Source organism: Fibroporia radiculosa (genome assembly GCF_000313525.1).
Source record: "Fibroporia radiculosa TFFH 294 genomic supercontigs, scaffold1592, whole genome shotgun sequence".
Lineage (NCBI taxonomy): Eukaryota > Fungi > Basidiomycota > Agaricomycetes > Polyporales > Fibroporiaceae > Fibroporia > Fibroporia radiculosa.
Window position 1 is genome coordinate 960 of NW_012133310.1, and position 18,711 is coordinate 19,670.

At 50.9% G+C, this 18,711-nt stretch overlaps 6 protein-coding genes across 6 annotated transcripts; 3 read left to right on the forward strand and 3 right to left on the reverse strand.

Annotated features, from left to right (window-relative positions):
• Positions 1–407: 407 nt before the first annotated feature.
• FIBRA_03056 (uncharacterized protein) lies at positions 408–3,800 on the reverse strand (the record flags this gene model as incomplete). Its single annotated transcript, XM_012324901.1, has 11 exons — positions 408–713; positions 781–980; positions 1,029–1,197; positions 1,263–1,549; positions 1,607–1,945; positions 1,999–2,506; positions 2,564–2,766; positions 2,821–3,118; positions 3,166–3,527; positions 3,581–3,647; positions 3,696–3,800. The coding sequence occupies 11 exons, from the start codon at positions 3,798–3,800 to the stop codon at positions 408–410; spliced, it is 2,844 nt and encodes a 947-aa protein (XP_012180291.1).
• A 324-nt stretch (positions 3,801–4,124) lies between these two features.
• FIBRA_03057 (uncharacterized protein) lies at positions 4,125–5,284 on the forward strand (the record flags this gene model as incomplete). The annotated part of the gene is made up of 4 exons (XM_012324902.1): positions 4,125–4,322; positions 4,370–4,505; positions 4,555–4,718; positions 4,781–5,284. 4 exons carry the CDS (start codon positions 4,125–4,127, stop codon positions 5,282–5,284), a joined length of 1,002 nt encoding a protein of 333 aa, XP_012180292.1.
• A 782-nt stretch (positions 5,285–6,066) lies between these two features.
• FIBRA_03058 (uncharacterized protein) lies at positions 6,067–6,990 on the forward strand (the record flags this gene model as incomplete). The annotated part of the gene is made up of 1 exon (XM_012324903.1): positions 6,067–6,990. One exon carries the CDS (start codon positions 6,067–6,069, stop codon positions 6,988–6,990), a length of 924 nt encoding a protein of 307 aa, XP_012180293.1.
• A 249-nt stretch (positions 6,991–7,239) lies between these two features.
• On the reverse strand, positions 7,240–8,177 carry FIBRA_03059 (uncharacterized protein; the record flags this gene model as incomplete). Its single annotated transcript, XM_012324904.1, has 5 exons — positions 7,240–7,338; positions 7,402–7,541; positions 7,604–7,664; positions 7,717–8,055; positions 8,103–8,177. The coding sequence occupies 5 exons, from the start codon at positions 8,175–8,177 to the stop codon at positions 7,240–7,242; spliced, it is 714 nt and encodes a 237-aa protein (XP_012180294.1).
• A 1,432-nt stretch (positions 8,178–9,609) lies between these two features.
• FIBRA_03060 (uncharacterized protein) lies at positions 9,610–12,741 on the reverse strand (the record flags this gene model as incomplete). The annotated part of the gene is made up of 12 exons (XM_012324905.1): positions 9,610–10,147; positions 10,200–10,346; positions 10,408–10,484; positions 10,542–10,682; positions 10,736–10,851; positions 10,900–11,408; positions 11,461–11,951; positions 12,001–12,131; positions 12,184–12,250; positions 12,308–12,394; positions 12,466–12,558; positions 12,625–12,741. 12 exons carry the CDS (start codon positions 12,739–12,741, stop codon positions 9,610–9,612), a joined length of 2,514 nt encoding a protein of 837 aa, XP_012180295.1.
• A 405-nt stretch (positions 12,742–13,146) lies between these two features.
• Positions 13,147–15,141, forward strand: FIBRA_03061 (uncharacterized protein; the record flags this gene model as incomplete). Its single annotated transcript, XM_012324906.1, has 3 exons — positions 13,147–13,968; positions 14,209–14,790; positions 14,848–15,141. The coding sequence occupies 3 exons, from the start codon at positions 13,147–13,149 to the stop codon at positions 15,139–15,141; spliced, it is 1,698 nt and encodes a 565-aa protein (XP_012180296.1).
• Positions 15,142–18,711: the final 3,570 nt, after the last annotated feature.

Consider the following 18,711-nt stretch of genomic DNA (forward strand, 5'->3'; position numbering starts at 1 on the left):
AAGGTATTGCTTGGTCCTATCCGTCGGATCGACGATGGCAATAGACCACCCGGGCCATATAGGCATTGCATCAGTGGAATCGACTCAGAAATAAGATTTCTCAATCGCTTGAAGCTGAGTTAACACACCCAAGACGTCAAATTCCAGTGTCGTATGAACCTCATCCATATCTCAAATTGCATCCGACAACTGTATGCAAGCACTACCATTACAATGTTAGTAAATGCGCGCAACAATAGGCGCATCCAATCATGAGTCCGAAACAGATGAGACAGATTATACAACATACGCGAATTGTGCTTGTATTACAACCAAGCCAGCAGCACAGTGCCGTTCATCCCGCAAGGGTAGTACATCAATGCGCGGATAGCACATCCAGCGATACAAATATCATAATGTACCCATACCTAAGGAGCCATTCCCCAATCCACAGGAATGTTGAGAGGCCTCTCGAGATGCGGAGGATGTTGGGCACCCTGCTGTTGTTGTTGCTGCCGTTGTTGCTCATCTCTCCGCATCCTTTCCATCCATCGCCCGCGGAAATACAACAGCGCGGATATCATGATGCATAGGACGACGAGGAGCATGGTCTCCGCGAATTCGTCTGCGTCTTCCTCTTCGCGATTAGCTCTGCGAGTGGCAGCATCGAAGTAGTCCTCCGGTCCAAAGTCGCCATCACGATCTTGTTCAGCCTGTTGTCTCTCCCTCGCCCACTAGTACCATCGAACGCAGTAAGCTCATCTTCGCAATCTGGATGAACCATAATGAAACTCAGCATACCTGGACTGGGTCGTCATCTTGACTCCCTATAGCTTGGTCCCTTCGCCGCCTGTTGAACTCGTCTCGCGCTTTGCCAAAATACCAGGGACTGTCTTCCAAGTCGTCCCTTTCTGTGGCTCTATCATCTGCAGGTCTGCGATCCCTTACATGCTCGCCGCTCTCAATCTCACGCCCCGCGGACGAGGGATGAGACACTCGAACTACATCTTGTCAGGCTGCATATCGATAAACATATACGTGTGACTTACTGGTTTCACTAGAATCTCTCCCCCATAAGCTAAGACCATTGGATCCTCCCATTAGAGTGTGCCACAAACTACGTGCGTGAAGTTTAAGCAATGAAAGCGCCACGGGCATGTAAGCCTCGCCGTTCGTTTCGACTGCTAAATCATAATGGCGCTTGGCAAGATGAAAATCCTAGAGAGGGTGCGGCACATATAAGCATATACACAAGCATGAAAGCAACCAGACGACCAATATACCTGAGGCACCCCTATACCATTCTCATACATCCAGCCGAGATTCCACATTGCCAGAGCACTCATCTGAGTATCCGCTGCTGATTGATAGTATCCAGCTGCCTTTTCCCATCTGAGAGCTTCAGGCTCGTCTGGAACGCCTAGGCCGTGGTAGTAGTAATCACCCACTTTGACTAGAGCATCGATATTGCGCTGGGCAGCAGAACGAGTCCACTGAGTTAGTGCCAATCGGGCGGTATCGTTTGAGGGGGATATGGGCGCGAACCGCGTGAAGCGCAGGATACTCTTGTCTTAGGGCCAACGTCATGGTCAAATTGTGGTCAGAGCTTGTATATGAATACGCATACCTTGATCGAGGACAAACGCCAGATTATTCTGCGCAACCTCAAAACCGCGCTCGGCGGCGATCCACCATCGCAGCATGGCCATTTCGCTCCCTCGCTCAGTACCGAAGTTCCACAAATCCTCCGCTTCCTTGAGAAGGTCATCTTCCCAGACACCCCGCTCGGATACGAGTTTGTAAAATGACACCGCGATAGCACATGAACTTCCAGCGAGATTCGCTGTCGTGAGGCTCCGGGCTTGCCTACTCTGTATATCTGCGAGGTAGTAATAGGCCTCAAACGGCGAACCCTGACGGATGGCAGTCTCAAAGAATGCCATTGCAAGCTTCAAGTCACCTTGCTCTACAAACTCTATGAGCCAACGAGCAGTGCCACTTGTAGACGCATGTACGCACCGTAATGAATCTTGCCCAAGTTTACCTGTGCTTCAGCGAGCTCCTGCGAGGCTGCCATAGAGAAGTATTTTATTGCCTTCTTCAAATCCTTCCTTCCCTCAACGAGGCCATCCCGCCAAATGATACCCAGCCCATTATGACATTCTTTATCTCCATGCTCCGCCCCGCGCTCGAACCACATCTTAGCTGTCGCTGCATCTTGCCGCACGCCCTCTCCGCGCAGATACATCCGCCCAAGGTATCCGGCCGCAAGCGTTGCATATCCTGCATGCGCCACATTCTCGTCCTTCCTCGAAGGCTGGGACTGCCCCGGATGGGCTGTGTCTTGTGGCCACACCTGCCGCGCAATCTTCCAGAAATAGTCCCGTGCCCGCGCAAAGTCGCGTGGCACCGTACTCGCACCGTCGCCACCTGACGCAATTCCACCCGGCAGTGTGTATATACTACCTTGATAGAATATTTTCCCGAGACGGAAAGCAAAATCGACCTCGCCCCGGTCAGCATTGAACTTCATGCCATGGAAGGCGTAAGAGGAGGTTCGCAACACTTCCACCTAAGGACGCACCAAGTAATATTCAAGCAGATCTTCCCATGTCTCTCCTGCTGCTCGCGCAAGAGCTGTCTTGATCACAGGACGAACCGCGCTTAATCCGGTCGAAGCTACGCTCGCACCAGGGCCATACACGCCACCTACTAGATCTGACAGGCGCGGCACGGACAGAGGAAGTGTTCGGCCACCAGGAGGGCCGGCCAGGAACTGTTCCATGGCTAAGGAAGAGCACATTCAGTGCAAGTACCAACATGCTTCCAATAGTAGCGTACCTTGACTAGCAGCATCCTCATACCACCCAAGGGCATCTATACAACTCTCTGTGACTCCAATGCCTGACCAATATCGATATCCTAATGCCATCTGCGATCCTTTGTGACCGCCGTGCGCTGCAAAGGTCAGATATAGTTGGGCCTTTGCCTGATTCACCGGTACGACATCGTGATATCCCGTTGCGTAGAAGAAGCCCAAGAGGGCTTGCGAAGTTGAGTTGCCAGTGAGAGACGCGTGGGCAGAAAATGTGTTAAAACTAAGCACCGGATCTGACGGGAAGTGACTGTTGGGCGGGAACTAGAGCTGTGTTAGCCACGAAATGGGTATCTGTGGCACATGCTCACGAGTGATATTTGGCCGAGAGTGTATAATGCATCGGTGTTCCCAAGCTCTGCGGCATGCTGTAGCAAGTCAATCACCTTCACCGCTTTTCCATGGAGCTCATCGTTGTATCTTCGTCCCCTTGTCGTTTCGTCCTTGAAGAACCCGGTAAGGGCTGGTGGTAACCACGATTGATGCAACAGTTTGACTACAATCCGCATGGCACTGGCGATTGGACCATGACCCTGCATGCTCGGCAAGAAAGATGAAAGCTGGAAACCAATACCATTGGACACATGGTACGGCGAGGGCTCTTCTGACTGAGATGGCGGGAGAGCGGTGAGCGTCGCAAGAGTAGCTAGTGCTTGGCTGTACGCTCTAGAAGCTGCAACATGAGACTCAAGGTGATGTCCTCGACGAGAACAGGCTGTCACGTACCTTCAACAGTAGGTTCAATTACTCTGTACTCTCTGTTGCCCAGCGCAACTTCCGACACTGTCTCAGCCTAATCCTATGGTCAGACCGTCGTTAGTCGATGAGCGGCACGACTCACTTCGGTCTGTGCTGGATCAGCGACGCAAGGCACGATGGACAAAGCAATGAGTCCGAAGGCAATCAAGCTAGCCTTCCGGGCCTGCAACTTTCTACTCAACCTCATTATAGAAAGGTTGGCGCAGCTAGCACGCTTGAACTGTGCTGTTCAGCTGTCGATAAGGCTGTGTGGTCAGGCAATTGACTCGCCGAGGAGCGACAGTAAGAGACACGTTAGCTTAGGACACGTCTACGCGACGGTCGACCAAAAGCGGTAAACCTAGTTTAGGGTTTTTTGAGTGTTAAATAACTTCCACAAGCTAGCTTAGGCAAAGCTAATGTAGCATTCAAATACTTGGTGCTAATAGCTATTGGGGCTTCGGCCTTGTCACGAACAGCTAATGTACATGGTTTTGCGGGCTTGGGCACATGTTACATCCTCTCATCTATAATGGCACCTGTGCGACATAAAATATCAGCAGCTACGGGTTCCTCCTCTTCGAACGGCCACCATCACCAGAATTTACAGAAGAGCAAGAGACTACCACATCGCCAAAAACCTTACGAGGATGGGGCTTCCTCAGCCGCCCTACCGGGTGTACAGAAAGTAAAGGCGGCATTGAGACAGACGAGACGACTCTTGGCAAAGGTAACTCCTTGGCTATATCATCGATAGATTCAATTATGCATTTTTAGCAGGAAAACCTCGCTGCTGATGTACGCACGACAACAGAGCGTAGGCTGAAATCACTCGAAGCGGATTTAGCCCAGGCAGAACTCGCGAGGAAGGAACGCACATTGGCTGCGCGATATCATGGTGTAAAGTTTTTCGGTGGGTCTCACAGGTTTCATTTCTCAGCGCACTCACTAAGATAACGCAGAGCGCCAGAAAGTGACGAGACGAGTACAACAAGTCAAGCGTCAGTTGGCAGAATTGCAGGAAAATGTCAAAGGCAAGGATGACAAGAAGAAAAGCGATGGGAAAGAACTCGAGAAGCTCGGAAGGAAACTTGAGCAGCTCAGGGTGGATTTAAATTACACAATCGTGCGTCGAACACGTCTAGCAAAAATCCCACTGATATGAACCTTCCGCCGCCACTCACGTAGCATTATCCCAAATTGAAGAAATATATCTCTTTGTTCCCCCCTGAGCTTCGCTCACAATCGCATACGCACCCGGAACCGTATCCACACACTTACTCCCGTCCGGATCGGGACGGCAAAAAACCGGAGAATGAGACAGACGCGCAGAGAGAAGAGGTGCGGGCTTGGGTTCGAGAGCAGATGGCCGCCGGTGAGATGAGTGCTGAGCCAGAATTGGAGAGACAACCAGGAGCTCCAAAACGGACAAATCCTACGAAGGCAAGTTCGTGGAGCGAGGTTATCCATACCGCAAAAGTATCTAGCTCGAAACACAAAGCAAAACTATTACCATCCAGTGCCAAGAGCATTATAGCTGGCCCCAGTGGGAATGTTACTCAGCAGGACGCTTTCTTCGGAGATGATGAAGAAGATGGTGACGGAATGAAAGAAGACGAAGAGAGTGAGATCATGGGCGGCGGAGGAGATTCTGATTCAGACGAAGAGGAAGAGGATGTAGACGAAGACTAGTTGACAACATTGTCGTGAGCTTTGCTGTTGTAGTGAATTTAGACGGTGAACTTGCATCTTATGTCAGGCTACAGATATGTGAAGGAATCGCCCAATTGTTATATCTCATACCAACATCACAGTTGTCACACTCGAGCAAGGCTCATTGCGAGTGTGAGCTTGTGCAGAGATATTTCTATCGCCCACGAAGGGTGTGTTGACATACTATAACGCCCTTACGAACGTGTCTCGTTATAGCAGTCAACTTGCTGACGGTCCTGCGAGTATTCTGCCGAGTAGAAGTATTGCCATCCCACCCAGCAAGCACTCCGCCACAGCGACGCCTTGTCGGGACATCGTGGGTGACGGATCATCGAAAACACGTCCTTCCGATCTGTGCTTCGGGTGATAGTGGCCTGCCACAGCGTGCGCATCACGTCAGAAACGGATAGAGCTCCCATCCTCTCAGTCCGGAGCTTCATTCCGGGCGCGCATTTTCCTTCTTCAAGGCGCCATCCGAGCGCGTACGTATAAGAAGACCCTATTCTCACAGTGGCGGCTCACTTCTAACACGTTCAAAACTCCTCGTTGCCAAAAAGACACCGAAAGCAATACGCCTCGTGTCGACTGCTTGCTTTGTGCCAGACTCCTCGTGGCCTTCGTGTGTGCCGCAGATATAAGCTCTCCGCAGACGAGATATCAGCTGCAGCAATCTCCCACCATCTATTCGAGTCTGTGACTTGATCCTCTATCGATAATTCAACACTGACCAAATCTACCAGCCATCATATACCTTGTTCAAAATGGCTACTGCAGACACGCTGTACCCGATCTCCATTGCCCCTGCGCCACTCCCACCAATATTGGGCATCTATCCATCGAGTCCGATAGCACAGTTCCCTCCGCCACTGCCGGGGCGTCGTCGGCCGTTGCGCGAGCGGTGCGGCTTAGCGCACAATTTGAAGATCCAAACCAATTTCTCTCCCCAAGCCGTCCATGCTGGTCCATGGTCACCAAAAGGCCATCTCCAACCACATCGTAACAACCTTCCCCGTCGCCGGAAGGTGAAGCGCATCGTGTTTCACGACGCCGAGGTCATACCTCCGGAGCCACCAATACCGCCACAGGTGTTGCCTGTACCACCGCAGATGGAGAATAGACACCTGCAGGAAGTGGTTCCTGGCCTCTACGTCGCCTTCAAGCTCAGCGATGCCGCAGCAGACGCTCAACATATACGCGATACCGCTTACACGCATCTTCTCGATATCTGCTATCCGCCCCCAGGGTACGACAGTGGCGCAATCGAACAGGTGTACGAAAACCGTGTACATCGACTCCGTCTCGTCCTTCCCGTGGGCCCCGCCACACGCACACAGCGTGCTGGGCTCGGACTTACCAACTCTCAGCTTCGCGCTGCGCGCGACTTCCTCGCCCAGGCACTACCCTACTCCGGTAGTAGCGCAAGTTCGATAACTCACCCGCAGAGCGGGTCATTAGCCGTGCGCATTCTCTTGTCTACTCCTATGCACCGCCCGACAGACGCAATGACCGCCGCGGGCTGTTACCTGGCATTTGTGTCGGGAAAGAGTGTTGAGACTACGCTCCGTTTCATCGACGACGAAGACAACTTCCTGAGCATTTGGAAGGGTGAGGTCTCGGAGGATGAAGTCGAGCAAGCAGAGCGAGTTGCCAAGATGTGGTCATGGCTGTCGAACATGAAACGGTAGGGCATAGAACAACACCATCGCACCTGGAGTGTACCGATAATCAGAAGTGTATTGTTAGGCATAGCATATCAGCGTTTCTAGCACCGACAGTATGATGTTATATATTCGTATGCAATCATGACATGTTCACCACCAAAGCAGGGACAAAACTGAGGAAGAGAAAGGGATGCTACAGACGTGGGATTCGATTCGATACATGTCTTGCTGGATGATCAAGGAATGTGGTATCGGAATTCATGGTGTTGATACTTATGCGATTTTCAGCTGGGCGTTTTGGTGAATTATTTCCATGGACGTCAGCGGGCGGCCAGCCCGCACATAAGCCAAGTGAAGCTCCTGCCGGGTGTGCTGAAATGAGAAAGACATTCATAGAGGGAGCAGCGAGCGTGTGCCATGTAACAAAGAACGTACCTCGAAGCTGTGCTTGCTGTAGCCCGCGGTACACGAAATACTCTGCAACCTCTCTTGCACAGAAGCTGGAGCGGGTGCGGCAGGCGCAATAGGTGCGATATGCACAACGGGGGCGACAGGGACTTGAGGCGGAGGGGGTTCTGCGACAAGTGAACGTAAACGCTTCTACAATTCGGGTAACTAGACGAGCATATATACTCACGGGCGACCGGAGGCACCGCCGCAAATTTGAGTCCCTTGCTGTATGCTAAGAGGCGAAGCTCCTATGTAACAATACTGTGAGATACAGCTTATCTACAATCCACCAACGCGCACCTCGAAAGAGTAGCCCGAAAATTCTGGCTGACAGACAATGCACTGAAACCACGCTCCATGCACCTCGCCCTGTACAGTTGTGGGTTGGAAGGCTTGTACGTTCGGTAGTGCTGCAGGAGCTACGGGTGCAGCAGCGACGGGTAGTGCGACGGTGGGTAGTGCGGGCACACCATTCATGATTCTGTCATCATAGTTGGTCGCTTCATGTGCGAGTGGCTCAAAGAGCGGGGGAAGACCCAGTGCGGCACGCTCAGCTGCGCCCGTCGGTTCTAGCGGACAGGGAGCTGGAGGTTGTCCAGTCATCTGATACGCCTGGAAATAGTCCTGCAAACGTCTTTCCTATGCGACTGGTCAATGGTGATTCTAAGCAGGGTAGTGGCACATACTTCAAAGCTCTCGTCCTTAAATCCGCGCACTGCGGAAATGCTCATGTAGAATTCGCGGCGCGTATTGGCAGACATGATTGCATGTCACCCTTGTGAAATACGAGCCGCTAAGTCGTTGTAGGACACCTCACTATAGTCGTGGAGGCGCTGGTCCAATGTCCGCCACCGTACTCCACACAGTGGAATCAAGGTTTTTTGTCTGGTGAATAACGAGTAGATATAGGATGATCTCTAAGGATCACAAACAGACAATGGAATATGTTTGACAGTGTGACAACAGAATTGGAAGTAGCTAGTGGCAGAAGCAAGAGTTACTAACCAGCGTTCAAGTTCGAGTTCAGGCGCTTCAAGACTGACCGACGTGCTCGATTAGGGAGGTCTTATAGATGACGAGCGATTCGGTCAACACTAACAATATAGACATTTATGTAAAACCTACACTAGCGGCACAAGTTGAGAGTTATATGATTCAATCCTCCTGAAAGGTATAAATATTTTCGGATGAGTAAATGATTGTGTACCCGCTCATAAAGAGTACTAACTTCGCGGAAATTGAGGATATATCGGGAAAGAATGATAGGTGAAATCCTGAAAGAACGGTTGAAATATTTCCGTTACTTAGCGCATTCTACGTGAATGCATAGAATCACGAAGCTTCCAGCAAAATCCAGTGTGTCCTACACAGCTGCTGTCACTGGTATACATATTATAATACCAGCCTCGGGGTGTCAGTGCCAGTACCAACACTTGTTATTCTCTCTCATTCCTCTTTATGCCCTTGTGATCTATCCGTCCTGTCTCGTGAGATCTTCATACCGGAAGGTCAGGAATCAGCCGTTATTGCTACTCTTACAGGTCTGCCATCAACGTCGCAAAATTCCAAAAAGGCCCGTCCTTCCAAGCGCCAAAAATTAAAGAAAGCCAAAGGTGCTTTAGTGGCCTTAAAGAAATATGCGGATCAGAATACGATGCCCTTGCTACCGGTGCTTTCTAGATATATGACAACTGAGAGAGTACTACATAGCGCAATGCTGTCTGACTTAACAGACGACCCACATCCTACTGGCAAAGCCTTCGAGTCCGATCCCTACCCGCGACATATTACCATGTTCAGAAGGTTGACTGCTTGATGGACTCGTCCACAAATCCCGAACATCAGATGGAACGAGTTTCGCTGTCCCACAGACAACCCGCCTGGAACACCAGGCGGTACGGCGCGCTGATGAAGCTGTCCTTGACCGACGTTTGAGCACTGTCGACGGAATCATAATGGCGGCCGAGAGAGAGTTGGAGTAGCAGGCGGCAAAGGTGGCGAAAAGATAGGTGTCGTTCGCCTGGACAGAGCTGTTCAGCAAGTGCACTAAATTGAACAAGTGGCGCGGGGAGGCGATATTCTGGCCTTACTGGATGGTCGGTATCCTGAAATGATACGTATTGTATTGCTACACATTATAATATACTCCACAATAGGTAATGTCCCAGAAATAATGATACAACATTTAACTTGTCAAGCACTGGCCATCAAAACTGGAGGAAGCGCATCAGGACCCTTGGACGATTTCTTCTTGCTAGTTGAAGCCATCGGAGGTTTGGGCTTCCTCTGTGCATCGTCTCCCGCGAGAGGACTAAGGACATCATGAGGCGTACCCTCCAGGGTTCCGTTTGGTCCGGGGATAGGTGCGTTCGGCACCTTCCCCTTCGACTTCTTCTTCGAGTTCGCTGTAGATGACGCTGGTTTCATGATCTGCCCGAGAGGTCCAATCTTCGTATGCGAGGGGCTGGGTGCATCGTCCGGAAGAGGTATCGGTACTGCGTTCGCGTCAATAAGAGCGGGTATCGGGGCAGGATGTGCAAAAGAGGTGTCCGCGAGATATGGAGGTGGGGGTATAGGAATAGAAGGGGGTGCGGAGGGTGCAGATAATGAAGCCAGCCGCTGCTGGTAATAAGGCTTGAGCAAACCAATTTGACTTTCCACCATTCTGGAATCGAGAGGCACCAAAGGTGGCGGTGGTGGAAACGGAGGTGGTGGCTCGGAAGGTTTCGCACTGTAGGTAGGGAAAGATGAGAAGGAATATTGACGAGAAATTTTGAACATACGCGGACGAGTCTTCCGTATGGCCCTGCTTGCTCTTGCCTTTGAGCAGCTTCTTCGGAATCGTGAGACTCGAAAGTCCAAACTCAGCGGCGATACCCAACTCTCGAAGGCCAAGAAAGTCTTCGCCGAAAGACTCAGCAAAATTGCCCCTGAATATGACAAACACCATGAATATATACGCTTTCAACGAACAGATACGTGGAAACACACATGACGAATTGGCCATCTTCCTCCTCGTCATCTGCAATCTGGAAAAGAGCGTCGTCATCCCATGCCTCCTCAGCGGTCTAGAACAATAGAGCATTCAGTAAGCGTCTTGTAACCGAGGATGCATGAGGACGCACTGCTTCACGATATGCATTTGCAAGCTTCTTTTCGAGCTCAGTAAGTCTACTGCCATACCGCACGACATCATCCTTGATATAGCGCTCGAGCTCATAAATGCGGGTGGTACCACTCTCAAAAAGCGTGTGCAGTATGATTTCCTGACGTATCGTGAGTTGGGAAAAACAAGGGAGCTCATATGATAGTAATATACCTCGGGTGTCATCTTCCTGGCGTATTTGTCAGTCAAGAAACGAATAGTACGACCGACGTTCAGGAGATATTCAGACGTAACACTCGTGAGAACGTCGAGGGCGACCTTGGATGTGCCTTGAAAATAGTAAGGAAGGCTGCATGATAGAGGAGGAGAGCACAAACCTTGGAAACCTGCATGCTCAAGTACCTTCCCTCCCATCCAATGAAGACAATTGTCCGCACTCTTTTCCCCAATCTCGATCCCGGACCCCATAGGTTTCCATGGTTGTTCATCGATCACATCATCAAGCTCCTCCACTGGATCGAAAGGCATGACGGGCGCCGCACCCTCTTCGGAGTTCTGACTAAGGATGGCGAACTTTGCATGAGTGGTGCGGACCCGGCGTAAGGTGCGAATATTGTTGTTCATATGATACAACAGCGTGGTCGTCGATGGTCCCAATTTTTTCTTCTTGCGATGCCTAACAGTCGTTTCCCGTGGAGGATCATTGATGTCGATTGGGGGCGGAAGAGTAGGGATAGGCTCAGAAGACGCGCAAACTAGATTAGGGAGGCCATTCCCGATCAGATCGTCTGATTGCAATGCATCCCACCAAAGCTCGACGACATCTTTGTCCTCCAGTCGATGTGTCCTGACTCGTTTCCGAGGTCGATTGTCAATAAAGCCATTGCTGAGGCTGAATTTAATATATTGGTGATGAAGAAGAGCCATAGCAAACTCACAGCTTCCGCTTCGCGCCAGTATCCCCGTCAATTGTCTTCAGTGTGACTTCTTCCAGGACAGCGTCAGTCTCATCATCGGAAGCCACTATGAACTCGTTCAGCTGCTCTTCCAAACCAAAGAAGCCACTGTCAGCACTATTGAGCGCATTCAATCGTTGGTCCAGCGCATGATCCAATCGCGCAAAGCTCGACATTCCGGCAGGGGAACGTGTGATGGCAAGCGCATCCTCAAATTGCAGGTGTCCGCGCGCCTTTCTGCTCCCAGGAATTTTGGGGATAGCTTTCCCAGGGCTAGGAGCCTTGGAAATAGTGGGAGGAGGATATCGCGCGTGCCCATTCGCGGAAACGCCGTTGGGCCCAGGAAGGGCAGTGAATTGGGGGATGTTAGTCGGAATAGCGGGATCAACTCGCTCTTTCCAATCAGTGATATTCTTAAGGAGTTGCTCGGCCTTGACTTTAAGTCGTTTCGCGCATAATCTTAACGGATGATTCTAAGTTAATGGTGAGTTCTAGCCACAATCATATTGACTACAACCGCACCTCAGTGGCATTATAGGTGAAGCAATTAGACCAAATCAGGTCCAAGTCATCCTTGAACTCCTTCTTTGATTTATACTGCTTCTGCTTGACCTTCTTCAACATGGTTTGCAGGTCCATGGGGGTCGCAATGACTATCGCAACTCTGAATGAGGTGGTATATACACAACAACAAAATGTACGTACCAATATAGTAGTCGGGTACCTCAGTCCTAGATACCGGCTTGAGGAAGGCCTCCGAGTCCCGATTGTCCTGTAAGACTAGGTAAGGCGCGCCTGGACGACCACAGAGTATGGAATCACAGCGTACCAATGTCACCGTCCGGAGGTCGAGCAGCAGTCCTTCCAATGAGTCATAGAACGCGTCCGAAAGTTTGGATACATCATGCGACTGACGCTACGGTATGCATGGTGATTGAAGATTAGCATAAGGAGAAGAGAAGAGGAGGATCATGGATAGCCACTCACGCGGCTGTCCTTTACGGCGCTTAGTAATAATTTGAGATCGGTGGGGTGTTGGGCAGACCTGACTTGATTTTCAGTGAGGGTTCTGAGGAGATTCTGGTGCGAAGGTTATGTTTAAGTTATAAAATTGGATGGATGGCAGGCAGGAGGATCTGTACTCACGTTCATCCTCAATTCATGCGCATCGCGGGGAGGTGGCGGTAGCGAAACAAGGTGCCTTTTCGAGCTCCGTTTGGAATTCTTCGCTAAATGCCGAGCGCTGACCAATTGTGGAGGCATTTGGATAAGCATCCATTTATACAACAAATCAATGCGCATTGTCAGCTCGAGCTGTCTTCGAATCTGACCCTCTATTCATGTTTTTATTACCTGTCTTGCAGAACGTGTTTGAACATGTCTCGAAAGCCCCAGCCTCAGGCTGAAAATTTGCTGGGCTACTGACCCTAACCCAAGACTAAACGCGATTACGTAACACGCGTCGCGGCGGGAGTCAGCCAACCGCGGACGCGTCCCAACTTGCCTCCGTTCCAATTCGTCCAGCGCCCTGTTGTCTGGCTTCCGACTCTCCTGCTGTCCAATGCTAGGTTCTAACTGATTTTTGACTCACTCTTTGCTCTGTATCTACCCTCATTCATCCTATTCCTATCAACAGCCGACAGAATCAACACGCTGCACGCGACGACCATGTCCGGTCTCAAGAACTCGCCCTTTGGCAAACGCCTTCGTGCCTCACACCAGGACGCAGAAGATGACAGCTCACGAAAACATCGACCACGCCCGAATCAGATATTTGCGTTGACTCTGGGGTCGACACCATCCTTGGATTCGCGTCCAACTACAAGCGATAGTGGCGAGCCAGAGTCGCCAGTCGAGTCCCGCACACCCAGAGATTATGGCGACCGCTTTGTCCCTTCAAGAGACGCGGGAGACATGCGGACATCGTACCATCTTATGGATGACTCCACCCCGTCAACACCCTCGAAGAACAGGATCATCCCCACCGAATCCGACGCGTTGAAAGAACAAGCAAATGCCATTTTTACATCTATCCTGCATACCGAGGTCACTCCGCCGTCTCCACAGAGATCTGCATCTCCCACGCGACCAGCAACTAACACGCCGCTACCATCGACCCCAACACGACGTCGACTTTTTAATTATAATTCACCATCGCGTTCAAATCCCGCGACACCTACGCGTCGACTGGATGCTCCCACAGATGAGGCATATTCTATGAGTCCGGTACGTGCAGAAAGCAGACAGCTTTTGGAAAGTCCGCGACGGCAGCTTCGGAATGTCTGCAAGACGCCATATCGAGTTTTAGATGCGCCGGAGCTCGCGGATGACTTCTATCTCAATCTAGTGGATTGGTCGAGCACAAACGTTCTTGGAGTTGGGCTGGGCTCCTGCGTGTATCTCTGGACAGCACATACGGCACAAGTTTCGAAGCTTTGCGACCTTTCTAGCTCCAATGATACGATCAGTTCAGTATCGTGGGTTCAGAAGGTGGGTCTTGTATGATGTCTCCCAGTGTGCTGTAGATCTGCAATACGAACGAACGAGTCCATAGTGGCTAGTGAACGGCTTAGTTGACGGTTGCTGGCTGCATTGCTACTGCTTTCAAGTTCGCGGCATATGTCATTCAGCATCTGCGACTATGGTTGTTCGATGTGGTTTGTATTGCAAATTTGCTGCCTTCAAACTATACGACCCAGTTTCCTTACATGTTTGCTGAACACTAAATAGGGTACCACACTGGCTGTGGGCACACTTGCTGGCCGTCTACGAATCTACGACGCCAACACGCTCCAGCTGCAGCGGACGTACCAGCAGGCACACACACAACGAATAGGTGCTCTGTCGTGGAACTCGCACATCCTTAGCTCAGGCTCGCGCGACCGGCTGATAAATCACCGGGATGTACGAGAACCGGGTTTTAAACCATTCAAACGATTTCAGGGCCACAGACAAGAAGTATGCGGGTTACGATGGAATGGCGATAGTGGGCCACAGGCGGCATTGTTGGCCAGTGGGGGCAACGACAATAAGGTGTGCATATGGGATCTCCGGGGCTCAAAGCGCCCTCAGCCGAATAGTACAGGTGGAAGAAGTGGCAGCGCCGGCACAAGTGCAAGTAGTGCAGGCGAGGACCCCGGTGAGATACCTCTCTGGAAATTTCACGAGCACACAGCGGCTGTGAAGGCGCTTGCATGGGACCCACATGTCGCGGGAATTTTAGCGACCGGTGGGGGGACAGCGGACAAGCATATTCGGTTTTGGAACACGTTCAATGGGAGTATGCTCAACGAACTGGATACTGGCAGCCAGGTACGTAGACAACCAGCTCCTCTGGATAGCTACTCAGTCGCATCACTACGAAACCAGGTCTGCAATCTGACGTGGTCACTCACCTCGCACGAGCTTGTGTCCAGTCATGGCTTCTCCTCTACCACAGCACAAAACCAAATATGTATCTGGAAATATCCATCACTGGATATGGTAGCGTCGCTGACGGGTCACACGCATCGGGTTCTATATCTCGCTATGAGTCCCGAGGGCGAGACCATTGTTACCGGTGCTGGCGATGAGACACTGAGATTCTGGAATGCGTTCCCCAAGAAGGAGAACCACGAAGCGAAACGAGAGAGCCGACTAGATTATGGCCGGCTCATAAGATGACCTCTGCTTCTCCTTTCTCTACCTGCCCCGTTATCCTTATTTGTCGCATACCCCCACGCTCTCTCCGATCATCACCCCATCGTCGTCTCGCTTCCTTGTCGCACAGCAGTTGCATTGAATGGACTCGCTATGCTACGTCTCCACTAGTCGCGCATCTACCCCGTCCTTTACGGTACGAGCTTTTCCCTGGCTCTTATATCCTACGCTACCATCTACCTATCCATCCACGGACCGTCTTGTGCATTCTGTGCATTCATACATATACTACCGGCTCTTTCCACCCGTCCATCACACAATTTCCACTAGCAGCTCTGTTTGTCACTCTGCTCGTCATGTATTGGAACTATCCATGTTGCGGCCTCCTTTTCGATGACCTTCGTTTTTCTTGCTATGTTTGCCTCTTGACCTTCGCTTGTGTTGTTTCATTATAGATCTTCTTGCAAGGGTTATCGTGATATTGCTGCATGCCATCCCATATAGGTCTTGTCATATGTACACATCCAATTTTTTTCGATCCTCAATGATGATCCAGGCATATGCATGTGCATAGTACCTCTTAGCCAAGCGTTATCCGAAGTCCATGGGCTGAGGCTTAGTACACGGCCCTTCGTGTGTGACCCGCTCATTAGCTAATCTGAGCCTGACTGCGGGAGCTATAGAATGCCTGGCGACAGAACATACGTTAGCACTACGCCACGGCTTAGTCCATGCCACAGACCTGGCGGTCAGACTCCGAGTCAATAGAAATATTCAATGTTAGGCAAGCATCTCCTGAGTCTATCTGGCCCTAAGCCGATCGCATCAGCTAGCCAACACTGGGTCTCAACCGTCATGATAGCCACGCGTGAAATCTGACTTTGGCAGATAGGCAGCCAGGAGGGCATCGGGACTTGTACCAGGTATGCATGCGAAGTACAAATTTTGTCCGTGAGTAATTAGGTCTTTCCAATACCACCATCATCCTTCCGTTTCGTTACGCGGACAATCTCATCTTCATTGCCCGGAGCATAAAACAGACAAGGGGACAGTGGCCAGTTGGAAGTTGCACCAATTGTAATCTGGCGATGACATTCGGAAAATACAGTAAGGTAGCTCATGATCAACAAAAACACCACCTGCAACATGATCTGTGATCCTCTGCTCAGTAGTCTGCACCATGTCAGACTCATCCTCTGGGCCCTCATGGATATCCAGCTGCCCATAATCATGGTGGTCGTTCTCGTTAGCACGCTGATGAAGGACTGTGTCAACATGAGATTGCACAAATACTTGTATCTCATGCACTGTGTAATCACTCTCCACTCAGAGTGCTTGCATACGATAGAGAGCTGCTCGTCCACAAGAATCCTGGGCTGCAATCGGGGCCGCCCTCAGCAAGTTGACATCGAGGAACCTCACGTACCGAGATGTCCGAGCACTGAAGCTTGATGGAGCGCTATACACGTGGCCTCGAAGCTCGCGCGCAAGCGAATACACTTTTTCCATATGTGCGGCCTTGTACGGGATTTAAATTCTGCAATAGCAAATTTATCTGCCTCCGAACCGCGATCACAAAGCCAGCATATGGTTGGAGCTGAGGAGGCTGGCCCGGCCGTCCGCACGCTGTGAGCGCTGGTTACGGGGAGAAAATATGTGCGTAGAAGGGTTGTGATTCATGGGGCCTCGTGCACGACGGCCGTCATTCGACTGTGTGCGGGCGGTGTCCGTCAGACTCTCGCAGAACAGAACGTATGTAGAACTGCTGAATGCTTCGATTTAACACCGAACACAAGACACAGCATATAGCCTAGAGAAACGCAAGTCAGTTGGCTCACCGACTGTGTGCTGCCAGAGGTGACAGGAAGAGATAGGTCAGACACCTTGGCTGATCATTGAAAATGTTCATACACAACAAACAACTGAAGCATCACTATTTTCTTTTTGAAAAATTGAAGGAGCTCACTATGGGCTTCTAGAAACAATCCCACTCTATGTTTTGTGAAGGCCAAATATGTCACGGGTGCAATGGAATTTGTGTCAGAGATAGAGTGTCAGTGTCGCCAACCTATAATCGACAGCATAATATTCCGGCAGACACGATCTCCAGCGGGGGTTCCTGTGCACAGCGAAGGTTATGCGCAGGAAGAACGAAGTCTTCAAATAGCACATGCACCTGTTGTCGACACCGACACGCGCCCTGCTAACAAGCAAACGAGGACAGCCTTTCAAATCGACGTATGTATTTGATTTCGAGTGCTGATATCTACTACCTTCCGTGTGAAGACAAAAGTCAGCTGCCTTACTCACTGCGACATAGCAATGCAAGTCAAAGAAAAATAAGGGTGAGCTGGGCAGCAAGTTTAAGGTGTATGGGTTGATAGTGGATCAACTATAATGGTCAGACTAGTAAGAACACCATGGCGCTGCATAAACTCACCTGCATGTTGCGACCAACTTCAGAACATGCCTGAGTTACATAAGTGTAATAACATAAGCACACTCCGGAGTACAAGATGTGATCTAAATATAGACCAACTACTGCGATCTCATGACAGTCTAGGTCGTGTTGGTGTATCGACAGCATGAGCCCCGTGAGCGGTGCGGAGATTACGGCGCCTGCAAGAGCCCCTAGTGGGTACTGGCTTTACCAAGTGGAGTATAACACCACGATGTTGAAATAACCGAAAACCTCGAGCAAGCCAAAAGATGCCATGCCAGATATCATCACTGCAGAATAGGCTGATGGCAGGAGAATCCCCCAATTTTGAATTCAATGCAGTATCATACAGGATGCGCCCATCTAGCAGCGAACGTAGCCTCCTCGCCAAATGTCACGGGGACTGAGAACGACGCACCAGCACTATTAATGAAACACGAGTCCATAGCACGGCCTCATGACATCACCACGAATGCAATACACGCGAGAAGCCACTGGCAACAGCAAGACGGCCTACTCGGATCACCCGCACCTCTCTCTCACTGTGCTGGCAGTTCGGATCCTTCACGCGACGAAGAACTGTATGTCGGGAATACACCGGAAACGCCGCCACACCCAGCACTCGCCTCCACGCCAGAGCCCAAGTTTAGAATGGAAGCGGTTGCGAGATACGCCACTGATAGAAGAAGCGGGCCTGCCACCGCGTTCCAAAGCAGATGAGCGGTGAGCGGCGGATGGGACGTTCTCCAGGTACACCCTCGCCAAATTGATACAGCGGAGAGGTGGGGGGATGCCGGGGAACGTCGTGTCTGTGCTACTGCATACACCGGTGGAATATGGGTCAATACTCCGAGCATAAATGTATAAGAGTGGCAGCGTACCCTGTGCATGGCCGTTGAAAGGGACTGGATGATACGTTCCTGCGTCACCACAACGTGTCGTCAGTTACAGATATGTCATGTCACTGGAGGCTCCCCTCGACGGTACCGGAGTGGCACGCAAAATGAATGGTCCGGGACATAAACGGTTCAACATCGTCCTCGAGTGGAGTGAGGGTGAGGTAAGGTCAGACTGCGTGCGCAGCCATAATTCGGGAGTGCGATGAGGAGAAAGTCCTGTACCAACAGTAGTCACGACGGGGGTATTTTAGCGCA